This window comes from Pieris napi, chromosome 4, assembly GCF_905475465.1.
Source record: "Pieris napi chromosome 4, ilPieNapi1.2, whole genome shotgun sequence".
In the NCBI taxonomy this organism is placed as follows: Eukaryota; Metazoa; Arthropoda; class Insecta; order Lepidoptera; family Pieridae; genus Pieris; species Pieris napi.
This window is the reverse complement of record NC_062237.1, coordinates 2,636,995-2,661,483: the sequence shown is the minus strand read 5'-3', so window position 1 is coordinate 2,661,483 and position 24,489 is coordinate 2,636,995. Positions and strand designations below refer to the sequence as shown.

The following is a 24,489-nucleotide window of genomic DNA, read 5'->3' as shown; positions in this document are numbered from 1 at the left end:
GACTTTTTTTACAAACCCTAAAGAATCCTTAGCATACAATATTAAAAAACCGAAATAAACACAAACTTCTGTATCTGTCTCATGTTTTTTTAAAAGTAGTTGTTAGCCTCTTGTGCCTGACACACTCCGTCGAGTTTTTGGTTCTAAGGCATCCGGGTTTCATCACGATTTTTCTTTCATCGTACAATCAAGTGTTAAAATTTGATAAATTTAAAGTCCATTTGTTCCGCCGGGGTTCGAATCTACCGTATCAGCAACGGGATACGCACGATGCAGCCACAAGGCCATAAGCTGAGATTACATAATCATTCTATTATTTTTGGTATGATTATATAGAACATTTTTATACTTATCTGTGAAGATAAAAATGTTAAGTCTTTATTTTATATTATATCTAAACACATTGTGAATGAATATGCTTGCTATTTATATCTTTTGAAAAGTCAACGCAAGACCATAATGTTAGTAGGTAGGTAATCTAAAAATCTATCCAAGTCATATTGTATCGTACGTGTTTATTTATATGTTTTGCTCTCACATATATTTCGTATGTGAATGTGGTGAAGGGATCTGTGGGACTCGGTACTGTACCCACTTAATCCGCATGGCGCCACCAGCAATCGCCTAAGGCAGGACACCGTAAGAGCTTAGGCTTTTCAGAATCCCACCACGCGATCAGCCATTAAAGTCACTGCCATTAATAACGTGGGATAGAACTTGGCACAGCAAGTGCCATACTCACATCGGCCTATTTTCCATGGTATGTAGAGCTGGGGGAGGTCGGGTATTTAGTGTCAGAATTCCAGATTCAGTATTTAGTGTCAAAACCCCTGTACCCTCGCTGAAGCGTTTAGTGTTTAACGGCTATCTCCGCCTCTTCTTTTTGGCCCATGATGGCCACACGTCACTTCCGCGCTTCTAACTGCTACTCTCACAATGTATGCCTAGACTGAATTGACATATATTTTTATTAACGTAGGTATACGAACACTTGATAAAACAATTGAAAAGTGTCAAAAATCTACAGAAAAATGTAAAGAAATCTACGCAATCTAATTAACATAAGATTTTTTAAGTCGTCTAAAGACAAAATCTCTGTCTACAACACTGTTTTAAAAGCTAAGAGATCGGAGAGAAAAGTTGTGCAACTCTTGAAATGTTTATTTAGAAATAATCAATGTTGAATTAATTGTGAAAAACTAAAAAATACATATACAAAAAACTAAAAAAATACAATTTACTTAAATTAACGCGCACTTTTCGCAGTAATTAATCACTTGTCTTCACTATTCGCACATTTATCTCTTGATGATCTCTCGCGGAACATTCAAGAATTGACTGGCTTTTTTTAATGAAATCTCCCTGTGGGCCTCTAGAAGGAGCTCAGCTCGGGCTATTTTGTCGAGCGTAGCTTTGCAGGAGATAGGCTTTTTCCCAAAATTAGCACAAGGTCGTCTCCTACGAGACTCAGACCTCGGCTTGGACCATCGTGGGGTGGACGTTGGACCTTGACTGACAGGACGGAAGCTCACTGGAGGGAACGAAGAATGAAGTAAGGAACCTCGTCTTCCCCGGTGAAGGCGGTTTTTAACTCGAGGCGACTTTTAATTTGACATTAGCTAATGACATGGAAAAATATGAAAGTCTTCTTATAGGTTTTTTTCAGTCAACCCGCTTTACAATTGCCCCAGTGAGGTAATTTATTTATAGCCGCACCAACAAGGCCAAATATAAAAAAAACAAAAAAAGAAAAGGTATACAAATTATAACCAATGAGGGTCCTCGATACTATTATCGATGTGTGCACACATAATATTTATAATTAATAAGTTCACAAAGATAAATATTACAAAAGAATAACAAAAAGGACCTTAAATTATAAAGCATAGCAAAAGAACCTAATAAAGTAATAAAATTTAAATCCTGTAATCGGATGGGCGAAAAACATTTATCCAGCTCAAATAAAATCGAAAAGATAGATAGTATCAATAAAGGGACTAATTTTAAAGATTTATTCTTGATACCACAGGGATTCCGAAGGGTTATCAAAAATTACAAAATGTAACCTTTATTATCTTAACATTTCTTAATTAGATTGTCTGTGTTGATAGAGAATGCGTGTTTACGTGTTTTATTTATTGTACGCACGGTAAACTTTTCACTTGCGTTATGCAACTTATACTTTTCTTATCGTCTGTGCCTACTGGCGCCCTGCGATTGGCTGGCGATATCCTTGGCAACTTACATATACCTACCGTACAACTGGTAGATCTAAAATAAAGTAAAAAAACTCACAACAAATCTTAAGTATGTGAATTAGGATCGAGTTTTTATTTTGTCGGCGCTTTTATTGGTGGGGCTTTAGGTAGGAGGAAAAACACACCTTCCTTCCTTCCAGTGAGTTTAACTATACGATTTCATTTGCGAAAACTACTCGTTTTCCGAATAAATCAATTATTAATTACCTAAATATAAATGCATATTCTAGAAGTACATAACTGCAAAAAGAAATCATCAAAGGGTATATTACACATATGATATATCAGTTAAACTTCAATTTGACGTGTGTTCCACTCTCATCATTGAGCTAGTAGGTTCGAATCCCGAGTGTGGACCAATGGACTTCTGTCTATGTGTAACACTCGACTCGTTGAAGGAATTAGGAAAACATCGTGAGGAAACCGACACGCCCAAAAAGGTGTGTGTCAGGCATAGAAGGCTCATCATCTATTTACCTATTTCAAAAAACCAAATGATCACAAAACAGATACAGAAATATGAGGTTCAGAGCCAAAACGTTGTACTGTAAATGGAATATAAAGCAGAATGTAAATTTACCTACATTTGGTAAAACAAATAATGTCTGTTTCCAGTAAAATGAACATTTTAAAACGCGAAATATCACGGGACATTGATCGTAAAAACAAGTTTGTTTTTCTTTCGCCTATCGGCCCTCGATCAGAGCCGAATAATAAATCTTAATCAGATTGAAAAGCTGTTAGGGACTTTTTTCTCAATTTCGATTCGACATTATGTGATAAATGTGGAGTTAATGACATTTAAAGTGTGCTAATTATTGAACATTTTAAAGTCTTTACTGCTACTTTCCGTTTGTTGCCTGCCATTAAAATATGTATTATAAATTAGTAGACAAAAGATAATATCGTTATAATAATCTTATTCTAATAATTATACTGATAGAATGAGAGAATGTTTGCTGAAGCGCGTAATGACGATTTCTTCAGTTGAAAAGGCCACGTGAATATGGTAGTATGGTGTTGTAATGTAAATACGTTGGAGATAGATATACTGCATAGGGGTAGCTAAATGTTGGATTAATATAGCTTTACTAATTCCGTATAAGACTTAGACTTAAAGTCCTATGTACATCGAGTGGGCAGAGGACATCCAGCGTAGAAACCCAGTCTGATCGGTCCTGGGAGAGACGCCATTAATTTCACTCCATGTCATTCCAGCTTAATTTGCTTCTGCAATGATGCTTCGTTGCTAGGTCTGTTTCCTTTCCTTTTGCCTTGAGAATTCCAGTTGTGGGCTTGCTTGGCAATGTGACTTGGATCACTCAGGAGCGTACCCATTTCCAATTTCGGCGTTATATAGACCTGTTAAGAGGCACCTCTTGCATACCTCTCCTAGCTGATGGTAAGAGATTCTCTCGGCCCGAATATTCCAAGGATTTGACGCAATTCTGTATTACATATTACACAATAATTACCAACCAACTAATGACCTGTTTTCGAAACTTTATTATTCCTATTATTTTGTGCAGTACAGCCAAGTAACAGCTAGTAGTAGCATATTACTAATTTAGTAGCCTATAAACACAAATTACGATGCTTGCAAGCAAGTCTAACTATTCTACGTGTTTAAAGCAACGGATTATTTTACATGTGTTGGGAATTATTGACACATTCGTTCTTATTTCTATTAACCAAATGTTACACACCAATTCACTCACACTCACTCAAGCTATCACCCGTGGTGTAAAAAGCTAAATAAATATTATTACTATTAAGTTTGTTATGGAAGAGCAGAGTTCCCAAATCTTACACAGTATAATGAATTGTTTCTAATGACTGCATAATAATAATAATCAATGGCGCTACAACCATTTAAGGTCTGGGACTCAGATTTCTGTATCTGTTCCATGATCATTTGTCAATGTAATAGACACACGCCGTCGACTTTTTGGGTCTATCGGTTTCCTCACGATGTTTTTCATCACCGTTCGAGCGAATATTAAATACGCACATAGACAGAAAGTACATTGGTGCATAGCCGGGGATCAAACCTACGACCTCAGGGGTGAGAATCACACTCTGAAGTCACTAGCCAACACTTCTCTTATGAATAAATACATTTTTTTTATGAACTATATAAGGTTAATATATCAAAAATTGTAAACATTGTCGTCGAAACGGCTATATTTGCAGTTTTATCGCCTTAATATAATATAATATAATCAACAATATTAAACATGTTTAATTAACTAACTGGATATTTTGGTAATTTGAGCGCGTCTCTTCCAAGAGGTAGAAATTAATAGAACAGCCAACTCATTTACAAGCATAATATTGTTTATAATAAACGAAGGCATTAATCTATCTCCATTCTCCTTCAAATGAATTGAGCTACTTAATAAAGATCGCCGCCCGCGGGTGTTTAGCCTGCCACAAATTTATGCAAAGGTTGGGGTGCGTAATTAAATTATTTAAACTATTAATATTTAATTTTAAGGTCGAAAATAGTTAGTACTTCAGTTTATGAATCGCTTTTATTCATAAGCTTTAAAATTAGCATCCATAAAACAAAGTTGTGGTTCGAGTCCAGACACAAACGTACTACAGATCAAATCTAAGGAAGCAATCGGGAAGTGCATGTCTTAGATCTTCTTAATCGTCTTCTGGAAAGTATGATAAACACTTATTTGCCTGTAAAAAATAACAAATAATCGCATGCACTCTGATATATAAATATAGAAATGCGGATGGATTGAGAGTGTCGGGTTACGGAGTATTAGCTGGATGTTCAAGGGCCCAGGACCCCCTGAATTATAGATCTATCTGTGCCAGAGGCTTGTAAAGGCAGGAACCCTTTACAAGCCTCAAACTGGTGCAACTGTATTATTATTTATTATATTCTTTATCTCTTTTTTATAAATAACAGGCAGGAGGCTCATCTGATGTTAAGTAATAAACATAAACACTCGCATTGCCAGAGGGCTCACAAGTGCGTTGCCGGGCTTACGACATTTTGGTGCAAGGGGAAGAGGAAATTGTTGAAGGTTCTCAGGAAACTGCGATTCTTTTATTGGCGTAAAAATACACGCATTTTTTACTAAAAATAAGCCAATATAAGATTGGCTTGTTTATTAAAAGTAAAAGTGTTGGAGTCTTATTAATATTCTTTATAGTATCGTAAAGACTGTACCTAATAGTATGAATAATATATATGTATGCTCAAATATATATGGTCAATATATACGTTTTAAATTATTTTTCCGGTAATATTAAATAACACTTTTATAATTGTTTAATTTAAAATCGTTTCGCGTGCGTTTCATTATTTTCCTTCGCGTGCTTAAATAATTGTAAATTGTGATAGTTTTAACAGTTTACAATGCTACGAATTAAAAAAATTAATACGGCGACAGGCCTATTATTAAGATTAATTACTAGTGTATATATTGTTTAATTAAGTAGCCATTCACATTTACAATTGTTATGATATTAAGAGATAGAAGATAAAATTAGGAATGTCCACTTCCTTTATTTTATTTGAGAAGGAACAAGTTCTCGTAGCAATATTCATTACTTCACTCAAATTAAGTCTTATTTTGCGTGACATCGTTTGCCTTTCTTATTTAAGAATTAAGGAAGGAATTTTGCTCTGTAATTATGTGGCCCGACAAATTGCATATTTCTCCTTCAAGACGAAAGTAGGCACTTAGCGTTGTATAACGGATAATTTATTCCGTTTTATTAACTTGTTGAATTTTATTTGTGTCAGTCTTAAGACTTCTACGCATAACCGGCATTATAATAAGAATATTACGTCAAGAAAAGTACCACTTAGCTACTACAATATAATTATGTTGCTACTAAGTACAACTATTTTAATTATAAAAGTATTCAATGTTCAAATCACCGAAAATCAAAGAAAAAATGAATAAAATTCTAAAATTCTTACATTGTTTAAGTGAGCATATGCATTTGAAACATGCGTACGAGTTAAAAAATACTCATAACAATAAATATACAGGAATGTTAAAATATTTGTACAATCTAGGTGCATAATCTGTGTTCTTTATCGACCGCAGACAAACGTCAGTTTGTTATTTATGGCGGGATTATATCGCGGGTTCGGCCGATCGGCAATATGGCAGGCGGTGAGCTAAGCCGATGATTTAAACAGCTTAACGATTTAGTAAAACGTAAAAGTAATTAATCATAATTTTGATGTTTCGAACGCATCTGGAGTTTACTGAGTTCCTTGAATTTTAATTGTATTTTTGTGAGTCTCAGTATTCTGTGAAAATTTATGGTTTATCGATATTAGGTAAACGTTGTAATAACATTGTAGGTAGGTATTTGGTATATGACAAGAGATATTCTTTTAAAATTTGAGCCATTATTTATTACTTACTTTAACAATTTGAACGCTACTACCATATCATAGTAGTTTCTAAACACACATGTGTTATTTAATTTTCGGAAGGAGCTCATCCAATGCAGTTCGTTGTACGCTGAAATCAAAATAGCTTTAGGTTCAATCACCTTCACTCATATCATATCAACGCTTTTTACAATAGGACGCTTACAAAACGAATTACGAGTTAAAGGCTGTTAAATCTATATATATATATAATGAAAATGGTCTTCGTTTGAGGCTCAATCACGCCTAAACCACTGATCGTATCGACATGAAACTACCACCATTCGATGCGAAATTTTTAGATGGTTTATGGCTATTTATTTATTAAATTCCAACGTTCCTTCATTTTTTTATTGCTGTTTTACTTTTATGAAAATTTATCCATACGGACTTCACCGCGGAAACATTCGGGGAGGCTTCCTAGAACCTCTAAACGTCAACATCTGTTAAAAACTCGATTTTCGAAATATTTCAATTTTCTTAGCGGGAAGTTAAAAAGAAGAATAATAAAAATATGAAAAAAAATAAAATAATGAAAGATAAAATTTATTTTAATTCGTCCAGCAAAGCGGGCGCGAAACGGCTAGTGTTAGTATATGTAAAAATAAATTTTGACTTTTAACGTCAACAGTAAACTTCGATACAGAAAGAGTGTCAACCAGGTTTTAAAAACTTATTAACTATGTAACTGTACGTATTTAAAACGACCCATTAGTCATCATTACCTACGCTGTTTAAAATAAATGAATTTCAGTTCGTTTAGAATAACAGAAAGAAAAGAAAATAAAAGACTCCTTTTTTCACATAAATTTATTTCTTCATATACATTATGTATAATTTGCGAATCCACTGTGTCCCGGGACGCATTGCGGGATGTATTTTTACAAAATAATCGTATATTCTACGTTAATTACATTCATTCATTCCCGCCATATTAAATGCACTAACATATAAAACTTAGCTGTATGGCAAAACTGCAATTCAAAATATACAGAACGCAAGATTTCATGTACCACGGGTCATTGAACCAGACATTAATTAATCCAACTTAAAATTAATGGGCATTGTATAAGTGTTACCTAAAACTTATTTTTAACAAAAGTACAAAAATGTTACATTACGTACATTTAAATTAAGTAATTTTACATTCACATATTAAGAACACAATAAAATCAGTCTTACTCCTAAAACAAAACATGTTTTCAAAATATACTTTGCTCAATTAAGTCATATTTACGTCTGACATTATTTCACGAAATTTATATTCCGAACTGACAATGGGCACTCAAATGATTTTACAAAAATATATTTTGCAGTACACAATCCCGGTAAAAAAATATTTCACTTTTATTGCGTAGGCATGATCAGAATTCGACGTTGTTTAATTATAGCCGGGTATTTCAATTTTAAATAAGTAAAGCTGCCTAAAACATTTTCAACACGCATCATTTGAAAAATTGTTGATAATACTGATTTTCCGAATAAGTCAATAAAAAAGCTGCCCCTTTTAAGCCAACGTGAAGCTTTGAAACGCGATTTATCAACGAGTATTAAATTTTCACTATCCAATAACAATATTTTAAAAATCTACGTAGTTATTCCACATTACAATATTTTATAGCTACCGGAAACGATTGGCAGTTGTCGATAATTTGAAACGACGTGATCAAATGCATCGTACACTAGGTTTCGAAGCTCAAGTTCAACTTATACGTAGATATATTTATGTAAGATTGTATAAAAGAGTGGAAAAAACCTAAATCGTAATTACAAATACTAGAAGGGATTAAAGAAATACTACACCTACGCTTACAGTATAGGAGTTTCGTGGCTAAGAAGCAGGAAATAATTAAAACGTTACAGTTAAGACGCCACATAATGTCGATAAACGACACCTACTCATAACATTACATCACACCGAAACAATTTTCTACCTAACGTTAGATATGTCATTAATCACTGTCTATTCTCGTAGTGGCAGTGACGTTTCACATAAAAGAACTGGGCAAGTCAAAAGAGGATTTATGTAAAAAATTAAAACTATTTACATTACACTACGCACATGACATAATTTCACACGACACAGCCGATTCGTCTAAGTTTTTCGTTACACTGCATTAATGAAACATTACCACAATTTACACTACTTAACGTCTTTAACACCCGATATGAAAAATAAACTTCTAATTACAGCTGCAATAACTATTTATACATTTTATAATATAATGTATCGTATATGACGCGGCGCCTGCTGATGGCTTTTATAATACCTATTTAAAATATAAATCTTTATACTATGGGCTTGAACTATGAAGTTTGTATCGATGACAATTGACAGCTGTCAAGTTACAAAATAATTCGCGGGATATCTATTGTTTACTGGCCGATGAAGTCTGTGTAATACCATCAGTAGTCGTCAGCATAATGTGATTAGAATATCATAACCCGTAAACCACTAAGCGCACTGATTAGGATTTAATTCTCTAATATAGCAAATAATCGTTCACGGCTCAATATACGGTTAATTTAATTAGATTTTCCAAATACTTTAATATAAATGCATAAAATTCCATAATAGTCGATAGGTCAGATACAATCGAACAGCATAAAGCCTAAAGTCGATAGAGGTATAAGGTTATATTTCGAACATTTTAAAAGTGTATGGCGAATATACGTTGTACACAAACTTACACTTCTGCCCTTTCCCTCATAATCATGATTAGTGGTCATAGTTATCATAAGTATTAACATTTTCTAGGCACTGATACATAATAGCCTCTCATTAACCATACAGCGGTTGGAGCGACTTAGTGACGATAAGCCTCATTGAATCTATTCTAATTATACATATTTTAACATTAAGTCGCTTTCGTGAAATGGAACGTGTCGTGTAGTTTATTGTCTTCTTCGGTCCTTGTGGCTTTGAAAAATCGTTGCTCAACCGTAATGTGATAATATTTTTAAATAACATTTACGTAATTTGCAATAGGTTATAAAATGAATTTAATTATTGTTATGTTAACAAAAGTGTGATCTGATTGAAGAACGATGGATGTTGGAGCACGATATTTCTGCACTTAGCTCAAAGACAATAACGATACAGAATGGTTCGTGAAAATAATTGTTCAAAAACTGAAATGTTTTTGATGTTTTGAAAGCGAGGTGCAAAGATATCGCGACTTGTATGAATGATGGACGACACGTAACCGAGAGTCTTAAGATGGAGACTTAGACAAGTATGTCTCATCGTCAGTTGGCGTAGTGGTCGAAGGAGCCGAGGTACTCCAGCGCAGCGCGGTAGCAGAATTCGTACTGGTCCTGTGTTTAAATATATTTTCAAATAAAACTTTTATAATGTACGCGAAGTTGCTATTTTTTAATGCGCGAATCAAACACAATAATTAATAAATATTGTAAAATCAAATACCATAAGTAAAATATTAAAATAAGTAATTTACTCGTCATTACAATTTATATCAATTTTTATAAATGCTATTGGTTTACATTTCTGAATGTATCTTACTATTATTATTGGCCCTTGTGTCTTGTATTGTTTCGCTGGGAATCGAAGCTAAAATATCGCAAAATAAACCAGAATGCGGTTAAACCCGCAGCGTAGTTACCTCAGTTTGCACCATGGCGGGTCTCTGCGTGCGTAGAGTGCGTACAGTTTGGAAAACGTCGACGACCCCTTCGTACTGCATACGTTCCAGCACTGTCGACAGCGTTATAAAAACGCCAGTACGACCAACACCAGCACTGCAAATACATTAAATAAAAACTACAGTCAAAACCGTTTACGACGACATATTAACCAAAATCAAAAGTCCCAGCTGAATTCTATTGTATTAGGTACTTAATAACAACGTTATCGGCTGTTACGACACTCTCGGTTTTTACAAACAAATATGAGTAGTTCCATCGATGTCGTTTTACAGATTTTGACTGTATATCAATATTTTATTACCAATTAAAACGCTTTTTGAAACCGGCTTTAATGGGCTGCATAGATATCAGCTCGAGATGGTAGGCAAAGGATAGTTAAAAATAACTATGTTTAGTTAATATTAACAATATTTTTGTTTTAGAAACAAAAAACTTAAAGATACAATAAGATACAAAGTTTTGTTATTTTTTGTAAATTAAGTTTATCTTGTAAATTGTTCGCAAATAAAGAAGAATATATTTTTTGACATTTCTATTCATTTTTGACACATAAACCATTGAGCATAGTCATAAAGGTATTTTATAATGTAAACAATGGTATCGATGTTAAACAAACCTGCAATGTACGGTAATAGGCCCGTCTTGACCAAACTGTTCCTTGGTTTTATGAACTTGCCCCAAGAAGTCTATGAAGCCTTCCCCACTCTTGGGCACGCCCTGTTCCGGCCAATCGGTGAATTGGAACTGGCGGACTGTTCGAGATGCCCCGTCGCGTGCGTCTGTTACCTACATAATAAAAGATACAAAAAGATACAGTTTTGACATAATTACATGAAAAGGAGGGCAACTGGAGGCCTTATCGCTTTCGAGCGATCTCTTTCAGACAAGGCAATAAATATATATGAATTTTTATACTTGGTATATATGGATAGTTTTCTTCACACAAATAGATACATTTTTAATATTTTATAGTAAATATATTCAGGTAAAAGAAATGCATGTATGCAAAACAAAAATTCATTATAATGGTTCGTAATAAATTTAGTACAAAATTTTTCGTCAATGCCCACAGAAGCTGGTGGAAGAACTGTTTTGCACGCAATAAAATGTTAAATGAGAACTACTAGGAATCTTTAAGAATCAAGTAGCAAAATATTAGACTAGAGTCTCTTGCTAGTTACAGCTTTTCAAAGCCCACTTAACCACGAGTTATGTAAATAATGTAATAATAATAATGTATTCGCGGTATTTAGAGAATCTAAATATAACTTTTTTATTTACCTTGAATTCCCTCAAGATGTATTGAGGCATATTGTATTCAGCAATTGGATCAACGACAAAGCACTGATAGCGGACAGACCGGTCCGATGGCCAGTATTGGTGACATTTTTCCTGAAATAATTGTTACATTATAACGTTGTAATGATTCTTATACATATTAGTATTTTTTAAACTTTAAAACAAATGAAATTCTATACAAGACAGACTTTTGTACTACCACTTTAATGACAGAATCATGACACGACAAAAGAGTAACTCACCCGTCCCATTTCTTTCAACTTCGTCAGCATCACTATAATTGTAGAGTTGTGTTCCCATAGCATACGCCAGAAGTCATCCGTTGTGTCAGGCAGAGGGCCCTGAGTTGCAATATAAGCAGCCCTGTACCTATATCCATCCACGAACGAAGCGTTGATATAGTCGGAGCCATCGCGAGGTGTCAAGCACACACGAGTCGACTCGTACGGCAGAATGTGCACCAGCCTATTCTTATGCTTATTGCACGGTAGACTTGCCGAAACAAAACGGCTAGAATCGGCTTTCATGTTAGCCAATTTCTTAAACTCCAGTTCCATCCCAGTTATATTTTCAATAGAATCGATACGCATCAGCTTCTGAATGTGTGAGTGCAGGTTCCGCGCTGGTACCTCTGTATCACCGCAGATCACAGCTTCGAGTAAAGCGTCGTGGATGAAAATGTATTGGTCTTCAGTTTGCACCATGTAGTTGCGTTGCGCGCGTAAGCAGGTCACATGGCCGTAGATATCCACCGTGCGTTCGTGTCGGGCTCTTTCTAGCATTGAATCAATTACGATGAAGCAGCCGGTACGGCCTACACCAGCGGAGCAATGGACGACGAGCGGTCCAGCATCAGGCGGGTTCAAAGCTCTTACACGTCGCAGGAATTGTAAGAATGGAGCTGGGTGGTCGGGAACGCCATGATCAGGCCACGCTGTAAACTGTAGCTGCTTGACTTCTCGCCGTTCAGCTCCACCGTTTCTAGTCAATTGGAAGGTACGAATGCAGTACGTTGCCAACTCCTGGACTTCAGCAATAGTCACGGTCATCATTCCGTAAGATTCACTTCCTCGGCTTGGCCAATACTGATCGCACTTGATTCTAGTTCTCTCTTCAAGTTTTGTCATCATGACAATAGTAGAAGTTCGTAATTCCCAACACATTCGCCAGAAATCTGCAAATGTTTCTTGCAAAGGTCCTTGTGTAGCAACATAGGCGTTATGTTTTCGATAACCGTCGCAGTAGTTAGCGTTAATGTAGTCACTGCCAAGAATCCCATCGATCGGTTGAAGAATGACGCGACTGTGGTCATAAGCAATGACATTGGCGTAGCGGTTTTTCGGTTTGTTAACCTCCATATTAGAGTGATCCCAAGTAAATTGCTGACCAGGTTCTATGCTTTCGTATTCTTGAGAAAACTTAAGATTATCATTCGACTTCAATCTGTCAATATGCTCAGATAACTCAGAAATAGGAATCGGAGGATGGGATATCATAGCTGGTGTTTGGAAGTTAAGCCTTCTCATTTCCACAGGATCTGACGGTGCACCAAACCCTATGTCGGCGGACATTAGCGGTCTTGTAACGGCAGCTTGGTCGGGAGTTTTGCACGGTTGTCTTCTTCTCTTTACAATAAATAACAATACTAAACATAGTGATAACATAAGCGCTGCTATTATTGGTCCAACAACCCATACCATGCCTGCTTCTTTTCTGTTTTCTTCTATTCTTATTTCTGGATCACCATTGATATCCTTAGGATCCGGTCTGCTTGGTTCTTCACCTGGGGGAGCTTCTCGCATATCAAGTGATAAATATTCGGAAAATGGGCTAGATGTGTAAAGATGTTTCTGCGGGGTGTCAACGACCGCTCTAACAAAAACTCTGTATTTCTTCTTTTGGTGAAGCTTTCTATTAAGAAATCCTTCGTACATTTCATCATTGCCAAGATGGAACGTGTATAAGATAGTCCTTTGTATGAATTTAGCGGCAATATATGGTGCGTTTTCGTCATCAGTTCTAGCGTTATTCTTAATTAAATTTTCAGTCAAAAATTGATCGGGATTTTTATGATTGTGTGCTTTATCATCCGGCACGACAACCACATAGTAGTGTGAAATGGGTCCATACTCTTCGGAAGCTTGAGGTAGTATAACAAGTATTTCGTTTTCAACAACACCGTAAAAGTCTGGTTTAACCATTGGTTTTGGAGCTGCCATTTGAGTTGTGACTGTGATTTTGGTCGGTGGTCGATAGGACTTGTCATTAGGAATGGCACTTATGTTAACATAGTACGTTGTAAATGGCGAAAGATCATTAATAGAATATGATGTTCGATCATGTTTTACAACAATTTCTCTTTTGGGAATTTCTTGTGTTTGCGTCATGCCTACAGAATCGACAAACTCCTTTATAGCATTATATGAAATCTTATAACTAACGGGATTTAATCGTAAGGGCGGGGACCAAGACAGAGTCATAGAATGGGTGGACACGTCTTGAGCTCTTAAATGTAATGGCACTTCTTCTGGTCTTACTTTTACCTTTATCTTTTCGGATAACCTTCCCAAACCATCAGACAGTTTTGCTGCGACAGCAATAGCATATTCAGCGAATTTTTCTAAATTTTCTAAGTCGGTTGAATGCGTCACATGAACTGTTTTTTGCTGCCACTCATCCAAATCTTCTACGGGTGTCATTGTATAGAATATAACATAACCGATTACTTTCTTCCTCGATGGAACAGTTTCCCACCAAACTTCTATGCCAGATTCAGAAGTAGCCACCGCTTTAACAGACATAGGTGCTCTACCTATATCTCGTTCTGTATGGGCAGTTATATCCTTACTGTATGGTCCCACTCCTTGATCCGTATACGCTCTAACTTTGAACACATAATGGGCATCCTCTTCTAAACCGGTAAACACGGCTTTAGTTAGTTCTGTGGTCCTTTCAATGAGTGACGCTTGATCGCCTTTTTTGTAAAATTGCACGTCGTACTTTCGTATCTGCCCACTCCTATCTGCTCTTATTGGGGTTTCCCATGTAATACTTATGATGTCCGGCGTTTGGAAATGATAAGTTACATTCGTTGGTGGCCCTTTAGGTGCACCTTCTGGTGTAAGCCAATATTTTATAGCTTCCTGTCCAATACCTATGGGATTTCTACCAGCTACACGAAACTCGTATTGCACACCTCTTTCCAAATCGTTAATTCTATGTGAATTTACTTTAGTACCAGAAAAGTTAATTTCCTCTAAAGGTTGATCCTTGATTCCATATCTCAACCTGAAGCCTAAGAGATCGCCATAAGTTTGTGTGGGTTTAGCCCATTCTATTTCTATTGATACTATAGGGTCTCGTTCTAAAATCCTGAAAGAAGAATATACATTTAAAATGGTCGTTTTAATGTTGGAAATGTAAGCTATTTTGTAGAAGATGCACTTACTTTAGATTTACGGTAGGTCTATTGGGTACTCCACCCGGTGTTTTAACTGATACGGGCGGACTTCTATCACCATCACCTTTTCTGGTAAGAGCTGCTACTTGGACGTTATATCTAGTATCGGGTTGCAAGCCAGAAACGTTCAACTCCAATGTAGTGTCATCCATAACATTGAAACGCATTGGATCGTTAAGAAAGCCTTTCCCCTATGAAAAAAATAATGTACATGAATTACATATGAAAAAATATATCTGTTTATGTTTATAAATAATTTCTAAAAATTGATTGTCCTTCAACATCACTAGTTAATTGCCTTTTCAAAAAGCAACTCTGTTAATTTTGTTTTTATATTTTCCTGAGATTGAGCACTGTTGTCATGCAATACAGATATTGCATCAATATTACAATAGTTCTTACATAATTTTTTGCCCCGAGATCATAACTCGGCATCAACGATTGCTGTATATAATAAGCCAGGCACAATCCACTAATCAATATAAGAAATAGAGAAGAATACGATGTATTAAGACAATGTGAATGATCTTTACCTCTTCTTTAACTTCTTGCACATGGACATGATAGCCTCGGATGATGCCATTCTTGTCTTTTTCTTGAGGCGGCTTCCAAGTCACGTGAATGGACGTGGAGTTGATGGCGTTTACTTTGACATCTTGCGGTTCCCCAGGCACTGTGAGTAGAATTAAAAGTCAGATCGTCCGAGCCAATAAGGGGTAAAGGTGACCTAAATGCCCTATCAGCATCTACGAGAGCGTTCTAAGAACTATAAGCCTGTCAAATCTAAGTGGAAGCTCAGATTTTGCAAATGTGCGGTCGGTAATCCTCCTCGTCGTTGCTGATAGAGTATTTGAGTCGCGGCGGTTTACGCCTCAGCATCTCGATCGGGCATTTGAATACCAACACACACTAAGAATGTAAAACTTTACACCCCTTCACATCATAACTAAAATAAAACCATTACCTTTAAATCCAATTTATTAAGATCAACTAAAATTGTTAAGCGTTTCAAGGAGAAATACATTTAGTTAAATCTATTAGTAATCCAAAGCAGCTTTACTAAAACAAGGCTGTTTACTCATTTGTTATACACACACTGCAAGGGATCACGCATAAGGTCTCAAAAATATTTCTCAACATTACGGCGAGTTCGTGAAAAGAAAATACACAAATTTCATGCGCATTTACTTTTAATCACTTGCAGTTTGGTTCATTATCGGTTAGTTCTAAGAAGGACAAACTACAAAGCTAAGGCACAAGCACAAATGCACACCTGTACAAGCACTATAGTAATGTATACTCACTCTTTATAGCTGTACGGTTACCAGCGGCCCATACAAAGTCAGTGACGAGAGAAAAAAAAGAGAAAAACGCATTCAAATACATTTAAGACAAATTGTGCGAACATTGCAGGGCGAACGGAACTACTCAGTGAGAGATAACGAGTACATCTTGTCGGCAATAATATAGGGACTCTCTTATTTCAATTCCTCGTATATTTTGAGCTCTTTAGGAGGCGCATTCAGGTTAAGCCGCTTGGGACGTCGACGACAATGTCGGTTTGCATGCAATGCCTTTCTCTGCTCACATCGACAGCGAAACGAAAGTACGAATTTATTTTTCGCTTGGGACCTGAATGTTTCGTACACCTCGTGTTATATCTTATTTGATATAAACTATTGAAGTGCGTCAGCCGTATGAATAGAGAGAGGCTTTGCACTAGCGGCTCATCTTATTCCCTGAGGCAGACGATTCACTCACACGCACATGTATTGATTAACGCGACGGCGTCGTTGTGTGTGTGCTTCCTCTGTGTAATCTTGTGCGCCTCTTTCCTTATGTGTGTGTTTCATACCTCGTGTGGTCCACTGTGAGTCTGTAATGTCATAGTGTGATTGTCCGATGCTGTGCACTCCTACGAACTGTTTTGTATCAATTAAACGAACTTAACAGTTGATCAAATCTTGCGCTCCTCGTATCCCTTGCATTCCGTGACGGCAATAGCACAATAGTATTTTGTATGTCACAATATCTAGTGTTCATGCATGACGAAAGTTTGATAGAGTATACAGAAGAGAGAAGAAGACAGAAGATGCTACTTGCGATAAGTTGTAGCATAAGAGCAAGTGAGAAAGATAGAGGGAAAGATAATAGCGCGTAGTCTATCTGAGCTGAGCGGCCGGGGAGTCGCTTGAAGCGTCGCGGATATGATCCGTCAGATCGTTTCCGATTAGGCCAATTGATTAAGAATGAATTTAGTTCGGATCTTCGGGATCGCTCGTCTGTTTGACCCGCTTCTCCCCGCTAAGAGTATAGTTAGAGTACAGTGAGTAGAGAAGTAGTTGTGAGTAGTATAGCATGCGCGCGTGTCATGTTGATACGGTATTGGTATTCAAATGCGGCGCTCGGGCCGTTGTGACTGTTCGACTGTTCGCCCGGGCAGAATCATGAACCATTACAAAACTACACTCTTGTCCAGGTGTGAATGTTGCCGCAATATGGTAAACCAACATTGCGAAAAAATTTACCCAAGCAACTTTCAAAATACTTTGGTTCGTGAATCTGGCGGGAGTTGATTATTTCTGTAGAGCCACGCACTCGCTCTCTCACCTCGGTTTGCTAGTTGTGCTGAGTGCTCCTAAAAGTGCCGTCATTTCTGAACAATATTCATCAAACAAATGAATATTGTAGAGAAAGGACATACCTAACTGGTGCCACGTGAAAATATTTGAACGAAAAACAGTGCTGTGTTGAAAGCATGCAAAATTGTGTTCACGCTAAATACTCAAGAACTGTGCGTCTAAACCAATATAAAACTGTGCCGTCGACATTAGACCAGGTGCATTGTAATGCATATCAGTGAGTGCCATCTTAATGACGTAGATGATGACGTCATCCACAAATCATTACATGTGACAAGTGAGTGGAAATTTCAGTTCTAAGCCGCAATAGCGGCCGGTGACATTAGAAATGAGTGAGAATTCTTAAGTTATGTACACGTAATTGGCAAGCATATTATAATATTCTGTTACGAATTTTAACCTCCTCGATTAGAATCCTGCTATTTGCTCAAAAGGAAGAAGAAAAGAAAAAATGGTATTAGTATCGTTGAAAGAATTTGTATGATATGTACTTATTTATACCCTGCCCATACCACCACCTTGCACAAATGTGCCGACATGACTGAGGAAATTTCCCTCAGCCATGTCGTAGCACAGACAATACAGAAACCACTCACGAAGCGTTAATTGGTAATTAAAACGGTGTAATTAAGTTAGAAACTTCGTGATTGATTTAATTAAAAGATTCACCTTTAACTAGCAATCAGTTATATTAAAATAGTTGATAATTAATTTAATAATTACTTTCTTCAAAATTTCTAGAATATCCAAATGTTCAATCATATTATATTGAAATAACAAATGTTGATTACAAAATATTATCTTTGCAACAAAATTAATGGATTTGATATTAATAATTTAAATTTATACAATTATTACGTTTAGTATGATTTGTTTTGCTTCATTATTCAACATCTTGTACAAATAAACATATCAAAGAATTTACTATTATACAATTATTTGAATGTTATTATATTTTGAATATTATATATTTGAGATTGAAATTTTGTACAAGAAGTTAAATATAAAAGCCCAATACTATGAGATATCAAAACACAAATTGAGGGTGCGAATTATAATTGTGGCGTCTAATTATAAGTTAATTAATCACAGGAGAGCGAGCTTCAGTTCGCAATCCAAGAAGTGTATATATATAGTATAGTTTATATCTCATATTATTGTTGTATATACGATGTTATTGGGTGAGACATGACACGTACCGTCTTCGTGTGTGCGCACTGTGACAGGGTATGAGGCCGGTCCGTCTCCAACGCTGGTCCCGGCCAGGATCCAGATGCGATATTCCGTCCATCGCCTCAGCTCGTCCAGTACAAACGTGGATTGGTTCAATTTCACCACCATGGCCTCGCTATCCCCCCTCCCAGACTCCACACAAAGAAGTTTGTAGTAAGCAATTCTCCCATTGGCCCTTTCGGCCGGCGGCGGTTGCCATGACACCCGAATCGCAGTCGGCGAAATCGCCACAGCCGTCACATTCATAGGTGGCGCTCCGGGAACTAAACAAGCTCAAAAGTCAAACTACGGTATCGAACCCGTCATCTGCAACCGAAATTGACGTGCGACACGCCGTTAACCCGCCGAGATGCAATCACTGAATGCTTGTCGGAATAAAAGTGTGGCATGCGTGTGTGAGATCCGCCCGCCCATACATTCGTATAATCGTTATGGGCGAAGGATGTGTATGTCGCTGACAATTGTATAGGAAATAAAAAGTAATTCACTCGAGGCGTAGCCCCGTAAAACGTACGAACAACATAAAGCTACAGGGCACGGTGTACGCGGCGGACATACATTTTAGATGAGAATCGATTGTACCGAAGTGCGTCCACCGTGCCTTCACAGATAATCGAGAACGGCTGGATCACTTGTCAACTACGTATACGTTTATTAGCGTCGTATACAGCTTCCTAACAGTTCGTTCAGTGACCCAGCCGGTCTGTCCCACCTGTGTTACCTTTACGAATGTACAATTACAAAACACATAATATTATCGTGATATAAAACTTGTGCTTGTGCTGTATATTACTGGCAGCGTGCCGGGCAGGTGCTTTTATGTGAAATATTACAGTGGATATTACCTGGAAAACGATAGTTACTTCATAATATTACAATGCATACGGAAAGGGCTCCACATAGGCTAACAAATTGTTAATTACTTAGTCAAGTCCGTGCAATTGTTAATGTTTAAAACCGAGCTTTTGTTGTAACTTCAAAAAATCTCAATTTAATATGAAGTACTGCATAAATATAATATATTCGAGATATTACATAATAAATTGCTAGACCCCTTGACGTAAATATACTTTATAATGTTACAACAAAAACTAAAAATGATATTATATTACAAGTGTGGCCCGTAGCGTTGCATTGTCCTCATGTACATTTCTGTACTCTGAAGTCACATACCGTATTGTTTTGTCCGGACTGCTATAGGTGGCGTTGTGGCGCCTTCGCCCCTTTGGGACCTCGCGGCCAACCAGATGTAGTATAATGTATTCGGGTACAGGCCGTTGAGGGTGTAGGTCTCTGTTATCGGTATCCGCCTAAACACCAATCAAAATTAATATCTTTTTTAAAAGCAAGCCTTTCCTGCTGGGCAAATAGCGTGACGCCGGTGATTGGCTAGTTTAAGCCGATTCGAAAACATCTCTTGTATTTTGAACATGCGAACTAGTAATTTGTTTCTTCAAGCAAAGAAATAGTTTTCACTTCAAGAGAACTTGACTATACAATATTAGGTGAAATTGCGTAAAACTCTTTTAATACGAAAACAAATAATTTATAAAACTAATTGTAAAAAAAAAATGACGGGTTGCACTCCGGGAGTGCCGGCAGAAGTAAACTTGAATATTAACGTTGTGCATTTTTGATATTTTAGATGGTTAGGGAATAATTTTGCACGAATTGCTTTAATTATCAGTATAAAAGTACTATCATTTATGTGGTAGAATACAATATTTAATTATTGCGCTATCGTACACAAACATGACAATTTGTATTACATTAAATACGCCGCGCCAGCTGTCTACTCTCCATCCGTCTTACGAATTTTCAGTCACGTCACGTGTCCTGACGCGAGTTTAAATTTTTTTACCCATTCCAAAAAAAGTGTACAATGCCGCTAAAGAAGTTTTCACGTCAAAATTTTTTTAAAATAATGAGGCTAGATTAATGATTAACGATTAACGACAAATGATTAATGGTTAATGACAAATTATTGATACCAAAACGTACTTCTTATGATGTTCCTTCGCATATGTGTCGTTCCAATACAGCTCGTAGGAGACAATGTTGTCACCCGCGTGAGTCGGTCTTCGCCAAGACAATGTGACTGATGTCTCTCCCGCTTCTACCACCACAAGGTTCGAAGGTTGGGACGGTACACCTGTTACAAAGCCATTTAAAAGTCTCTCAAATCTTACGGGTTTTTGTTATATTTTGTATATTCTAATATAATATAGTAATAATGGTAATTTTTGACAAAAAAAAAACGAATTTCGAAGGAATCATTTCACTTTTTTTTTTCTCTGGCCATCATTACACCACCCATGAGGTATCTCCTTTCCAACAAAATAAAGAATCATCAAAATCGTTCATAAATGACGAAGGTATACGCGAACACACATAAAAATATATATTTGGAATCGGTTAAAAATAATACAATATTTAAAAGTATATTCAAGGTTTTAGGAACAAATAACAAGATATACACAATATTCTCTTCTTCTTAAGAAGTAGACCCAATTCAGTACTTTAGAACGTCAATCAATACGGAATCTAGTTTGAAGAACACCCAACCATTTTTTTCTAAACTGAAGATTAACTTAAGCTAGCTGGATCATTACCTTGCTGAGTTTTGACTTGAACAGGTGCAGATATGGGTCCAGGACCAACGGACGTGAATGCCTGGACTCGTATCGTATACACTGTGTGTGGGGTCAATTCGCTGATCGTTGTCAAGTGATTATTATCCATCTATAAATGAATACATAGCTATTTTATGGCGGTAGATTGTGAATTGAACTGTTTATAATATGATATATGTATATCTAAGACTATACTAAGAAATAATTAAATATTTAATATTACTTCATATAAATATTACTTTAAATAATATATTAAACACAGTTACTGTAGTTAATCCTACCACTATATATAAGTTCGGTATCGGTTTTAGAGAAAGCATTGTTAAGTGCTAGTGCCTATCTCGAACCTAATTCGCAGTTTTAGTGATATTTTTTTTTTTTAGTTTAAACAAAAAACTTTGGTAATCTTATTGTATGCTTATTTTATCTTGTATATATTTTGATTGAATTTTTTCATAGTTTTTTATAACACTATGTTTATTTAAATTGTCATAAATTTTAGATAACAAAGTTAGTAACATATTACATATGTCGTAGATTTAGTAAACTGTAATAGATAAATCTCACCGTAAGGTAATCATATTATTTTACTACTACTGCTAGTCAACAGATGAATTTAAAAAAATGTATTATTCTATTAATGAATATACAATTAAAATTAATTTGATTACGTAATAATATAATAATTGAATATAATGATATGACTCATAATGTATGTAACTTGTATGTAAAATTCCTTTTTAAAAGAAATTTGCACGCCATTATATGCGGCAGAATATGCGGACTTTAGATTGTACCACCGTAACATTTTTCTACCATATTCTTGCAAATAAAATATTATTATTAAAATAATCAAAACAGTTTACAAAAAACAAAAACTTCAGCAGAACAGACCGTTTTTATTTATTCTAAATTGAAAATAAAACATCCCCAATCAAAACCATCTGCCCCAAAGAAACTAATACTCACCATTTGCGAATGCCACGATTGTAGAGATTGCGAGGGATCCGACGTATAATAAACCTTATATCCCTGTAAAAACAATTTAAACATGAAACAACTGAAAAAAAAAACTGTTCAACGAGAAAAAATTAATGAACGTCGAAAAATGCGATGTATTCCACCGGAAAACATTATTAAAATTCAGAAATTCTAATTTGTGGATGTTTAAAAAGACAATGTTGTGTTAAGGAAAAATCGTTTTAATAGGACCGTATACTAAAACATCGTTTGTGTACGAAATGAGGATATTACAATGTAAATATAATAATAATATTTGTATAACACACATATTAGACTGCGTACTACGGCAGGAATATTGACAGAAATATAATATGATGATTTTACTTTGTTCAACATGTATATGAATATAAACTTGTAACTAAGGTTGCCCGGAAAAGATTGCTTATTAGCGATCAGGCCGTCCGTTGAACTACGTACTATTCTTTAAATTAGGAGTATATATTTCGTTAAACATTTTTGTAATGTGCATTGAAGTGTAAATAAATTAAAAAAACGTAATATTGAAAAAAACTTTCGCCAGCTCAAAACGCCTAATGTTTTTTACTACTTTTAGTTATTTTAGATGCTACTTTAGCAATCAATAATTTTATATTGTCATCTACTTATAATTTTATTCTTGTTAACTATGTATGTATCTTGTACTTTCCCCCTAAGCATCTCTTTTTGTCTATACTAGAGTTGACTAGAAGATTAAAACAAGTAAAATTCAAAAGAGGAAAACATTTCAAAACTATTGCTAAAACATACCGTTACTTGACCGTTAGGAGTCTCCGGTTCATCCCATTGAATGACCATGGTGCTGGAGCTCAATGGTCGAACTTGGACATTGCGAGGGGCTGACCCGGGTTCTGAAATAAATATAATTAAGAATCTTCACTCTCACCACGCGATTCCATAACCCAAAGAAAAACAATATTTGTTTCTAATTCTACACATAAAGATATATTAAGAATGCCCCATATTACTCGACTACATATTATACATAGTTTGAGGGGATGATAAAATTGTAAATATCATTACATTATAATCTATCTGGCGATAGTATAAACTTTCGAATGATTCGTGAAATAATGTTCTCAATTTTACGCATTAATTGATACTTTATCAACGAGTATGAGATGGCATAAGCCGCAACGCACCCAATAGCGATAGCGATTGAGATTCCGACAACAATGTTCACTGTTTATCGGGACTTCCCAAGTTTACAAAATCAGCGCTACGAATGTGGGAACTACATCGAATACACAAAAACTTCAATGACATATCCTCGGCCCTGAATAACAACTGTGAAATATGTTCAAGCCCGTGGCACTACTCTTAGCGGTGACCTATCCCAAGTCCCAACTTACGCTTGGATGTACTAAGTTCTCAATAATAAGTTAAAATTAAGCGCTCCGTATAAATGCGAAGCGGTTGTGAAAGTAATAACTCCGACCGTGTCTCGTCTCAATTAACTTCAAAAATAAAAAGGGGAAACAATAACCGGGGGAACAATAGCCCTTAATAGGATTCATAATGGTCAGAGACCCGAAAGAAAGTCAAAACCGTCTTTGTTTATAACAATGCTATAAAAACCATAATCTTGTTTGAGGGTTCCAACTTCCCTTTATTAGTTATGTTAATATTTATAGCAACCCCATTATCATCTCGTCAAAGGCAATTTTAATATTTCGTCTCCCTAGACACTGTTGTAATTTAAGTCAGGAAAATGCGGTTATAACGAAATATTTCTAAAAGGTATTAATATTTATTAAGGCTGATTTACAGGAAAACCAATTACCTAAAGGCCACTCAAATATAAGAGCGTCTTAATATATAAATAAAAATATTGAGCATAGTAAAGAGTGATAAAAGTATTGGT

General features: G+C 35.9%; 1 protein-coding gene across 10 annotated transcripts in view; it reads right to left on the bottom strand.

Annotated features, from left to right (window-relative positions):
* Nucleotides 1-8,096: 8,096 nt before the first annotated feature.
* LOC125048905 (tyrosine-protein phosphatase Lar) overlaps nucleotides 8,097-24,489 on the bottom strand; it is a 362,055-nt gene continuing 345,662 nt past the window's right edge. For 5 of the 10 annotated variants that reach the window (XM_047647857.1, XM_047647859.1, XM_047647861.1 and 2 more), the window contains 14 exons: nucleotides 23,376-23,476; nucleotides 22,575-22,637; nucleotides 21,585-21,714; nucleotides 20,974-21,124; nucleotides 20,146-20,282; nucleotides 18,939-19,235; nucleotides 16,402-16,410; nucleotides 15,631-15,770; nucleotides 15,086-15,288; nucleotides 11,880-15,009; nucleotides 11,620-11,730; nucleotides 10,955-11,124; nucleotides 10,296-10,431; nucleotides 8,097-9,990 (listed from right to left, as the gene is read on the bottom strand). In XM_047647857.1, the coding sequence (XP_047503813.1) occupies nucleotides 9,922-9,990; nucleotides 10,296-10,431; nucleotides 10,955-11,124; nucleotides 11,620-11,730; nucleotides 11,880-15,009; nucleotides 15,086-15,288; nucleotides 15,631-15,770; nucleotides 16,402-16,410; nucleotides 18,939-19,235; nucleotides 20,146-20,282; nucleotides 20,974-21,124; nucleotides 21,585-21,714; nucleotides 22,575-22,637; nucleotides 23,376-23,476 (4,847 nt within the window). In that variant the 3' untranslated portion in view covers nucleotides 8,097-9,921. The remainder of the gene's footprint in view (nucleotides 9,991-10,295; nucleotides 10,432-10,954; nucleotides 11,125-11,619; nucleotides 11,731-11,879; nucleotides 15,010-15,085; nucleotides 15,289-15,630; nucleotides 15,771-16,401; nucleotides 16,411-18,938; nucleotides 19,236-20,145; nucleotides 20,283-20,973; nucleotides 21,125-21,584; nucleotides 21,715-22,574; nucleotides 22,638-23,375; nucleotides 23,477-24,489) is intronic. The other 5 variants (XM_047647858.1, XM_047647862.1, XM_047647864.1 and 2 more) reach the window with 2 other exon arrangements.